Source organism: Poecilia mexicana, unplaced genomic scaffold (assembly GCF_051168715.1).
Source record: "Poecilia mexicana isolate PSO_F unplaced genomic scaffold, ASM5116871v1 scaffold_6, whole genome shotgun sequence".
Taxonomy (NCBI): domain Eukaryota; kingdom Metazoa; phylum Chordata; class Actinopteri; order Cyprinodontiformes; family Poeciliidae; genus Poecilia; species Poecilia mexicana.
Window position 1 is genome coordinate 33,483,060 of NW_028263375.1, and position 11,456 is coordinate 33,494,515.

The window sequence follows — 11,456 nt, forward strand, 5'->3', positions numbered from 1 at the left end:
TATGTTATGATGTTTAACCATAACAACAAGATGTTTTACAACAGGGAACAGCTGAAATAATACCACAACTGAAGGCAAAAATCCCAGAGGAGTTTAAAAGGAAAGCAGGAGCAAAGAGAAGAGAAAGAAGGATAAAGTTCAAACCATCTCTACCACCCATCATAATGGGCAGCATGAGAGTGCTAGCTAACAATACGGATGAACTTCAAGACCTGACAAGGACTCAGAAAGAATATAGGGAATGCAGAGTGTTGTGTTTTACTGAGACATGGCTGCAGGATTTGTTTTGTGCTAATGTCAATGATTCATCAGCATCAGAACCAGGGACCTAAAAAGGCTCAACAACCTGATAAAGACTCTTCACTCAAACCATATAACACACAGTTTAAACAGGAGCACAATAGGCCAGCCTGGTTCCCACGACAACTATGACTGGACCCATGCTCTGGTTCTGGTTCTGTTCCGGTTCTGTTCTGTGGACAACTGTAGAACCTCTGGAGATGATTATGCAAAGAAGGATTCTTCATAAAAATAAGAAAATTATGGACAATGCTGACCATCCTCTTCATGACACTATCTTAGAAAAGCAGAGTGTCTTCAGTCAGAGGCTTCTTCAAATTCACCGGAATACAGACTGCTACAGGAGAGCTTTCCTGCCAACAGCCATCACTATCTACAATAACTCTTTGAAGAAAATGAATTAACATCAAGTATTTTGAATTTGAATTGAATTTGAATTGCTCTGACTTGGCTGTTGCCTTTGCAGGTTGTCATAGTGACATAATTATATGCTGCTCATGTGTCATAAAGTTTGGACTTTGATTTTTTTTCTTTTTTCATCCCTGTTGCTCAGGCTGATGCAGGTTGTATGATTATAAACACTATTATTCTTCTTATTTGGAGTCTGAACTGTGTTGTGTCCCTGTGCTGCTGTGTGCAGGTGGTTGTTCCCACTCGAGTGGGACAGCTTTATGTGTACGACACAGTGAAAGCCGACAAGGACGAGTATGACGTCCCACCCAGACATCAGCCACCGGCCCAGCAGGACATTTATGATGTTCCACCCACCCGCCAGCAGTACAGCACCCAGGTCAGTGTTTATGTGTGATTGCAGTGAAAACTGTTTGGCTCAATGGGCTGATATTCTGGTGAACTGGCTAATGCCAGTTCACTTTTTCAACTACCATTCAACTACGAACCCAATAACTATTATTATTACAGTTTTTTTTATGAACATCTAGTATAGATTTGCCCAATTATAAACACACTTTGCAAAACACTGTACACACTGACATCCTTTTCACACTGAAATCGATCAAAGACTTTCAAATGAACACACCTGTGACCAAAATGAATAAACTCAGTGACCACTTGTGTATACACACACACACATGCACGCACACACACACACACACACACACACGCACACACACATACGCACACAGGAGAATAATGAGGGGCACACAAATCAGGTTAACAAACTATAAAAAAGGTCATCTGACTTTAATAGAGATTTATAGACTACGATGAGGCTGGATTTAACCTGAGTACATAAGAAGAAGAGGAAGAAATGTCATTGGTCATATGACTGCTGTCAGTGTGTCAGGGCAACATGGGGTATTACAGAATGGGGTCCTACAATGCTGAGCTCATTCTGCGACAGCTTCAAACTAAAGGGACCAGATGAGACGCATTGTTTTTTGAGAGAATGTAACTTTTCATTTTTATGCTGAGCTCTACAGCTGACTTCAGCAGCAATTCCAATTTACAGTACTACATATTTTGTTGTTTCCTCTCTTCCTGAACCCCATGGAGGAGTTCTTCTCAGCAGAGGGGTGGACTGTGTATGATCTCTGGCTGGATGTTTGATGGCTGATCCACTATCAATCGTCAGCCTTAAACGAAAATCAACCTTTTTGACCATAATTCAACATTAAATTTACATGTTTTGCTACCTGGGATCACATTGTCCACAAACAGTCAGTAATAATATTTACAGACAAGTGAGAAATGTACAGAAAGCCGTCCACTGTTCCCAACAAATTGTGCCTAATCTAAAAGCACTCCTAACAATAAAATCCCAGGTAGAAAAAGTCAACCTTTCTGACTATAATTCAACATGGAATGAACATCCTTTGCTATTTGGGTATTCAGAGCTTATATTTTCCTAAGTCATAATTTATGTGTATTTCAAAAACTATGCAGTTGATGTTATTAGTCAGTGTAAAATGGAATTCCTCAGATTACTAATCAGTGGGGATGTTTTATCCAGACTTTGCCAGTCAACTCCAGAATTATTTCAGTTTATGCTGGAGTGATAATCTGTCCTAATTATCACCCCAACCTCCCCAAATGGAAGTCTGAAGCACAATCTTTTGTGTAGCTCACATAGAGAGGAAATGGGCTTAATGATACTAATAATCATTGAACTAAGAGACTGAAAAATGTATAAACATTACAAGGTGATAAATGTGAACATTTGTGAATGTGTGGTTTTGTGTTGTTCCAATTTCATGAATGCTGTGACAAATTATTTACAAATTTTGTCTTTTCCATTTTTTTAGGTGTATGACACTCCGCCTATGGTGGTGAAGGGGCCATCTAGCAGTCGAGACATATATGACACCCCAGCAACCACAGACAAGAATCCCCAGCAAACTGTAAGACTCTTGTTGGGCTGTACAATATAACTATTACCTGAAGCTGCTGACCTTTAGTTGTCATTAATTAACTGCTTCTCCTGAAAAATAACCACAACATATTGCATTTCTAAGCATAAGTATTTGTATTTACCGGTTATTTCTATTTCTCAGTCATTGTGTTGAGCAGTTCTATTTTTTGATATCATGCAAGAACACAAAGAACACTAAATACGAGGTTTGGACCAAAAATGTGAGTGTATGTTGGTTCTTCTGTCTCTTCAGGTGTACAACTTCCCCCCCTCAATGAGTAAAGATGTTCCTGACGGTCAGTTAATCAGAGAGGAGACCTATGATGTGCCACCCCACTTTGCCAAATTGAAGCACCAGGTTCCCACCGGTCCTGGCCAATACCAGCACAACAACGTCAGTGATGATGATGAGCCGCTCATTCCAGAAGATGTTTATGATGTTCCACCTCCTATTCTGACTGAAAAGCATCACCGGGGGGAAAGGGTTGCAGTCAGCCAGGAGATCTACGACATCCCAGCCACCCTGCGTGGCGGAGGCCTCCCCAGCCAGGATGTGTACGACTTCCCACGGGAACGAGAGGACCGAGGCAGCGAGAGGGGAGACCAGTATGTCTATGATGTCCCGCCACAGGTAAGGATGCTTCAAGGTGTGGTCCATTTTATCTTCATGCAGACATTGTAATGAAGTGTCCAGGTTATTCTAACACATGTCGATACTTTTCAAACATTTTTGTGTTGCTGTTAACAGAGTTTCTTAACTTACAGTTGAAATTATCTTTACTGCATAGATTCAGAAGTTGTACTTTAGCTTAGCTCAAACACATAGCTTTTGTGGATAGTCTGTGAGTAGTTAATATCTTACAGTGCTTTGTTATATATCATGTGAACTTTTTCACATTTTGCTAAGTTGTAAACTAAAACTTAAATTGTATTATTGACATTTAGTGTTATACACTCTAAAAAATTATATTTGGGCTGTAGTTCTGAACTTATTTACATAAATCTCACTTTAGTGATGATTAAGGGTGCGTTCACATTGCAGCCTGAAGTGACTCAATTCCGATTTTTTTGACCTGTATCCGATCTTTTCATGGCAGTGTGAACAGCACAGGTCGGATTCTTTTTCGAATCTGACCCATATCCGATACGTATCCGATTCAAATGCGACCTAAAGTCCAGGTCGCCTTCATCCGAACTGAACATCACTGTTTCTCAACAAATCTCACTATTCTGCGTCCTGATACGTGCAAGTGGGAAGAAAAACAACAACCATGACGGACTATATAGGGATTAAGTTGTTAATATGTTGCTCCGGCCGGATAACAACTTCAAATATGTAAGCTAAGCTCCACCTTTAGCCTCCATGTTTACTTCCGCAAACACTGAGCACTTCTTTTTATGGCAGTTGGCAGAACACTGAGAATGCTGATGATATTGCGCCCTCTACTGCGCATGCGGGACACTTTCAGGTCGTTTGCCCGTTTACACTGCAGAACGCATGCAGGTCGCATTTACTGGCAGTGTGAACGGCCCAGCAAAAAAATCGGAAATGCCAAAAAATCAGAATTGAGTCACTTCAGGCTGCAGTGTGAACGCACCCTAACTTATATTTTTGTGTGGAATTAACCTAATAGATACACATTTTTAACTTAAAAGAACTTTTTACTTTGACTTTACTTGAAACAATTAAGTTCAGTCGAGAGGCTAAACCTTTCCTCTGTCCATATCCCCCTGAATGCTGGCTCGGAGTTCAGTGAAATTATTGAACATTCTATCAGACGTATTTTCTATTGATATTGATGATGTGTGTATTGTGGTATATATTGTAATAGATTTGTCAACCGCCTCTGCTAACAGTCTCAGATTGGAAAAGAGGAAGAGGTTTGGATAAACCCGGTGAGGTAGCCACACCGGTATATGGATAAAACCAGACCGTTCTACAGCAGTTCTAGTCTCTAAAATGTCGCACATCTGACAAAAACTGTTTTATAATTATAATTTTACATATTTTAAGTTTAATTTTTGGGCCCTAAGAAAAGTTTATCTCCACTGATAGTGGTTCTTAATTCTCTCTGGGTCAACTAACTACGACCAGCAGTAAAAATGGCCAATCAAGCACATTTATTTCATTAGAAACTTAAAACAGGAGTGTATTGGGGACGAACTCCCAGTACAGACTGAGAGTGCTAAAGAGAATTTTATATTAGTAGTGTGTATGTAAAAGATTTGATGAGAACTAAATCGCCAGAAGTAAAGAATGAGTTCTGGCTTTTCCGAGTTCATCTGTCAGTTTTAAATAACAGGCTGCCATGATGAGTTTGGAAGTTTGTGTTGCTGAGAATTCTCTCATTTCCCACTCAGAATCTTAAGTCTAACTTTCCTTTATAAACTGAAGTTCTGTTGCAGTTTAAAATATCTTTCCATCTAAGGTAGTATTTATTTATCAAAAGAAAGTATGAGAACCATTGCTGTAGAGAATTAGTAAATTATTACTGATTTGGTTTGAGGCTTGAGAAGTTTCATGGCAGCCTAAATATATGACATGTAGTAGAGTGGAGTAATGTGACAAGCTGTTGGCTCTGTTCCTAAATATTCTACCTTATTTCAGATCTAGGCTGCATCAGGTGCTCTCTAATGTAGGCAAGAGAGTCACTATCCAAATGGAATAAACTTTTAAAAGTTCAGCCAGTCCTTCTATTACTCATTTCATGGCATTTAATAGTCCAGTTTCTTGATCAGTTGTTCATCAAAATGTAAATCCATTACTGTTAATATATGTACATGATTTATGAAAGTTGTAATCAACATCCACGTTGTTCTCCAGGTTGTCCGTGATGCCCAGTCCAATGCTGAGGAGCTGACCATGTCCTTTAAGCGCCTCTCTGCTTCAAGCACAGGAAGCACACGGAGCAACCACTCTGCTTCTTCGTTAGACATGGTTCCTGTCAGGGACACGTCCTCACTTCCTGCCTCCGGCTCCATCCAAGGAAAACCGCTCATGCTGGACCTTGATCAAGCCATGGAGCGTCTGTCTCGCCTACAGCAGGCTGTTGAGTCCAGTGTTTCCCTCATGATGTCGTTCATCACAGGCAACTGGAGGAGCCCTGCTCACCTGGATGGAAACCTCACAGCCATTCATCAGGCTGCTGACCGGGTGCGAGCCACTGTCCGAGACTTCCTAGAATTTGCTCGAGGTGCTGTGGCAAATGCTGCCCAGGCCACAGACCGCTTGCTGCAGACCAAACTGGGTCGGCAGGTTGGAAAGATGGAGGAGGTCTTCCAGAATTTGATTCGGCACAGTCAAAGCTTAGACAGCATCTCATGGTCACCCACAGCACTGTCCACTCCGACTCCAGGAGGGGATGACTTAGATCAACTGATCATAACAGCGAGAGGTATCCCTGATGACACCAAACAGCTGGCCTCCTTTCTTCACGGTAACGCCTCACTGCTCTTCAAAAGGACAACCCGGCAGCAGCAGCAGCTGCCCCTCCCTCCAATCCCTGGGGAGATTAGTGGTCACATGACAGGATCAGGTAGTGGAACCTACCAGGGAGGGGAGAAAGTGCATATTCAGTCACGGCCCCTCCCTTCTCCACCAAAATTTACATCTGCAGAGGAGGAGGAAGGAGTGGACAGACCATATGAGGTCACAGAGGAAGGCTGGATGGAGGACTATGATTACGTCCATCTACAGGTACATTACTGCCACACAAGAAGTTGAGCTAGAAAATCTATTATGGCATAAGTCTCTTTTACACAATACCTTCTGTCCATATCAGTGCAATGAGTTAAATGATCATTACGTATGGCGAGCTCTTTTACTCACATTACACCATTTTACCTAACCAAATAAGAAACAATATATTGTTATATTGCTTCACATGGCATCACAGATGACAAGATCTGTATTTTGCACCAGGTTGTGTGATGGATGCCAGGTGGTGTAAAAATACATTACCTGGGATTCATTGCACCATCTGCTGTTAAAAATCTGTTATACTATCTGTTATTTAGAGGAAGTCCATGCTTGCTGCCTGCTATCTTTGCTTTTTAATGCAAGATTTATTAAATAAACTAAACAAGAAGAAGCTTCCTAAAACTACTCACAAACTTAGGTTGTGGCTGAAACTGTCTTGTTTTATTGGTTTATGTATCTAGAATTGAATTGTTTGATTCAATGAAGTAGTTTTTGACAGAGATAAAAAAAAAATCTATATATTGTGATAAATTATTTTTGATAAAATAGCAAAACAAAAAAAAAAAGTTGTGAAATTGCGTTTCTAAAAGAGTGAGATAGCACAAGTCACTACACTTCTTACGTGGGAAGGTGACACATTCCTCTGGTAGTTGGATTTTTTTTAGGATCAGAGAGCTGATTGGGGCAAGTTCCATTTGCACCTGGTATTATAATGGACACCCAGGGATGTATTTTTACACCATATGGCGTCTTTTGCTTCACCTGGCATAAAATATAACACAAATTTGGACACAGGGTGGCATAGTTTTATGCCTTTTGTTCTGGATTTAGCATACCAACAAACTGCTATAATGTGAGTATAAGAACTAAGGAATTGGGTCTTTACATCTCACAATACATGTTCATGCCTGTGTCACAACAGCCTGTACTTCATATTGCGGAGATGAAGAGAGAGGTCAGTCTGAAAATATTGTCCCCAAATATTTTCCTTTTAATTTAAAAAGAAAACATTAAGCAGGCTGATACATAATTTTGTGGTAGAGGGAGCAATGCTATTGCAGTTCTTCTAGTCTCCAGTAGGGGGAAGCAGAAGCAGTAATGTAATATGTGTGTTTTGGTTTGAAAGGGAAAAGAAGAGTTTGAGAAGAATCAAAGACAGCTCCTGGAGAAAGGCAACATAATCAGACACAACAAGACGCAGCTAGAGCAGCAACAGGTTTGTGTTCCTCTGTTTAACAAATCTAAAGTTATACAAGCCTGGAAAGAAGAGCTGATAATCAGAATTTCCTACATCTGAAAAGAGATATCTTCACACCCCTTATATTATTTTAGATTTTGTCATGTGATAGACCAACACAAAGTATTGCATATGATTAAATTGAAGTAAAATGCTTTCAAAGGTCAGATATGTATTTATATCCAGTCCCACTTAGTCACGACTTCCTGTGGGAATCTTTTAGTCTTTAGTTGTGTTTCTACCAGCTTAGCACAGCTAAGTTGCTAAGTTGCTCAGACTGAGTCTGATTGGATGGGAAGGGTCTGTGAAGACCCTGTGGTCTAAGGCTGCCACCATCCTGCTGGAACCCAGTAACTGTCCACTGGAGTGTGTATTTCTGCACCTTCTCCAGACTTCTCACAAACCTCTTGGCTGCTGCTCTGATCATTGCTTTCTCTGTCCAGTCTGTCAGTCCAGATGAACGTCCATTTCCTGGCAGGTCAGCAGCTGGTCCATCCTCTCTCCATGCCCAGGTGAAGGATTGATCAGAGCTCTGGGATGTTGTTGTAGAACCTAATCAAGGCTTAATCTTCCCAACTCTCCCTCTGACCTTTCTGCTGGGTTCCATGACGATTTTTGTTCTCTAATGTTCCTAGCAAACATTCACAGAACATCTGAATTTATTTATGGACCCTATTTGCTCAGTAGGTAGCATGTGAAGGCAGATGGAAAATGAGGCCTGTCACAATAATCAATAAATCAATTTATCACTTAATAAATTAAAACAAACTCAATCATTTACATTTGCAGGATTTATTGTTTTTCTCTTTTCTCTCTTTCTACCAAAAACTTGATGACAAAAGTCTTCAGATTGATGCTTTATTCTTAACAAGCCCTTTTTTGAGGGACAGTTTTCGTTGCAAATTATAAAGTTACAAAGACTTTATAATTTGTTTTATTTGTTTCTGTTATTTTAATTTATTTTCAATATTTAAAATGTCTTCCAGTTACAGTGTTAAATGTTCATTAGAATTTAACATTTATTGATCTTTGAGAATGTGTTCTTGCATTATCATGCCATTACCATTATATTACTTAAAAATTATTGCAAAACAACAAAATTATTGTCTATTGCAATAACTTCTGGAACAATTTATCGTCCAATAAAATCTGTTGTGACAGGCCTGTGGGGAACTGCCTTCACATGGAGATGCTCCAATATTCACACTTTTATTTGTAAAAAGTCACTGAACACCAGGTGTCTTTCTTCCTTTACCATTGTACAATACTTTGTGTTGATCTGTTTTATAGAAGCTCAATAATACACTAAAGTTATGACAGTAAAATGATAATCCCTTTCATTCAGTGGATACATTGAAATTTATTCAGTTGATTCATTTCAGTGAAATTCTGTCTAGTTTTTGAATTTTTTCAGCCATGGTGGTAAAACAGGACAACGTGTCAGCCCAGAGCCTCCTGTTGGGTTCAGAATTCTAGATTCAGTTTAAGAAAAATAAATAAATAAACATTACTTTTATTATCTTAGGAGACATAGCTTTAAAAAAATGTTTGAACATTTACCTGATTCCTATCTGTTTCTGTGTTTATGGCTGTCTAATCATTTGTGATCCTTGATAAAATGTTGCTCCTTTTTTTTTTTTTTTTTTTTTTTTTTTTAAGATTAAACAATTTGAGCGACTTGAGCAGGAAGTGAGCCGGCCAATAAACAATGACATGACAGGCTGGGTTCCTTTTCTCCACCATCCTCTGGCCAACCAGCTGTCCACGAACGGCGCCGGAGAGCCCCCATCCTCCAAGCTGTGTCACAGTGACCACCAGCTCCTCCTCTTCTACCAGGAGCAGTGTGAGCAGAACATCACCACGGTTACCAATGCCATTGATGCCTTCTTCACCGCCGTCAACTCCAACCAGCCGCCAAAGATCTTTGTGGCACACAGCAAATTTGTCATCCTTAGTGCGCACAAGTTGGTGTTCATTGGGGACACGCTATCACGCCAGGCCAAGTCTCCAGAGGTGAGGGGTCGCATGGCCCAGAGCAGCAACACACTGTGTGAAAAACTCAAAGACATCGTAATCAGTACGAAAACAGCCGCGCTGCAGTATCCATGTGCTGGAGCAGCCAGAGAGATGACGGAGAGGGTGAAGGAGCTGGCCAGCTGCACGCAGCAGTTCAGGATGGGCCTGGGCCAGCTGCTGCTCATGTAAGAAGCCAAACCCAAACTGTACTGCACTGTTCCACACACAGCGGTGGGGGACCGGAAGGGAGCTGGGGTACGTCCTCTGAGTGGACGTACCCCACTCAGAGTACAGGAGTGTGATTGGACTAAATCCAGGACTTTTTATCAGTTTAATCCTGAGACGCAGCAGTAAGACTTTCTGGAGTCCTTGTTCACTGGAGTTGAGCCGTCATCTCTCTTCCCATTCTCCCTGTGCTCACTGGGATCATTCCTGTCTTCGACTTCTCTAACTACACAGCAGTACAGGAACATTATGGTAGGTGGGCTGTAAAATAACCAGTGTAAATAGTTATCTTCCCTGTTTAGAGAGACGAACAGAAAGAACAATTCATCGAAAAATAACACTAAATGTTCCTTTTTTTAAAGAAAAAATTATAAAATCATAATTGTAGCCTAAGACCATATAAATCATTGTTATTAATATTGCCTCTACTGTATAATTATGGCTCTGTTTCTTGATCTTTGTATCATTCTTGGTAGGGATGTATAAATTCCAGATGTTATGTATAGCTCTATGTTGTAGTGAGTGCCTCCATTCTCCATCCCTGACACACATCTTTCAATGTCACCTGATGATCTGTGGTTGCCCTGTTAACTCTGTGTCGAAAGTGGCTCATGCTATGATAGCTGGTCCACCTGAGTGCCGCTGCTGCCCAAAAGACACCCAAAGCCCTGAAGCTGCATGTGCAGCTATAACGTTATCAGTGCCATCTCACAGGATTTTCTTTTTTTCTTTTTTTTTTTTGACAAACTGTATCTATGTTGTTTTGTAAGAGGCATGTATTCAACTAAAGTGTAAAAGGTTAAAAACCAATGTAATTAAATCTGCTTTATGTCTTTCTTCTTGTGGTTATGATGAAAGCATTGACAGCAGCTGAGCCTCCAGAGCAACGTTCCAGTCAATGACAATGTAACGCTACAATCAACTGTGGAAAAGTTACAAACGAATGTTCTTAAAAGTTTAATGATTTAATATTATTTGTTTCAGAAGGAATAAATATGTGACACAGACTGGAGACATCTGAAAGCAACCTTTTGTAGACAATAACTGATCTAAAGTTACAATTAAAACATCAGCAGATCATCACTACCCAGATCAATTGCTGTTTCAACTAAAATGTTTAATTCTACATGGAAAAATATTTAGTCATGGAAAACCAGGGGTGAAAGTAGTTTTAAAGTCTTGGGGGTACTATGACAAAAAAAAAAAAAAAATATATATATATATATATATATATATAAAATTCCCTTCTCACCCTCCACGGGTGGTCTCTTTCATCCTCTGAGCTCGGGTCCTCTACCAGAGGCCTGGGAGCTTCAGGTTCTCCTCCAGTATCTTGGCTGTGCCTAGAACTGCACATTTCTGGACTGAGATGTCTGATGTTGTTCCTGGGATCTGTTTTAGCCACTGCTCCAGTTTGGGGGTGACTGCCCCGAGGACCCCGATGACCACAGGCACCACTGTGGTCTTCACCTTCCAGGCCTTCTCCAGTTCCTCTCTGAGGCCCTGGTATTTCTCCAGTTTCTCGTGCTCCTTTTTCCTGATGTTGTGGTCACTTGGTATTGCTACATCCACCACAACGGCTTTCCTCTGTTCTTTATCCACCACCA

General features: G+C 40.5%; 1 protein-coding gene across 3 annotated transcripts in view; it reads left to right on the forward strand.

Annotated features, from left to right (window-relative positions):
- The window catches only part of bcar1 (BCAR1 scaffold protein, Cas family member), a 109,730-nt gene extending 98,874 nt beyond the window's left edge, over positions 1 to 10,856 (forward strand). For 2 of the 3 annotated variants that reach the window (XM_088006638.1, XM_088006639.1), the window contains exons 3-9: positions 941 to 1,090; positions 2,565 to 2,660; positions 2,925 to 3,302; positions 5,496 to 6,368; positions 7,498 to 7,587; positions 8,052 to 8,120; positions 9,268 to 10,856. In XM_088006638.1, the coding sequence (XP_087862764.1) occupies positions 941 to 1,090; positions 2,565 to 2,660; positions 2,925 to 3,302; positions 5,496 to 6,368; positions 7,498 to 7,587; positions 8,052 to 8,120; positions 9,268 to 9,813 (2,202 nt within the window). In that variant the 3' untranslated portion in view covers positions 9,814 to 10,856. The remainder of the gene's footprint in view (positions 1 to 940; positions 1,091 to 2,564; positions 2,661 to 2,924; positions 3,303 to 5,495; positions 6,369 to 7,497; positions 7,588 to 8,051; positions 8,121 to 9,267) is intronic. The other variant, XM_088006640.1, reaches the window with a different exon arrangement.
- The last annotated feature ends 600 nt before the right edge of the window (positions 10,857 to 11,456 follow it).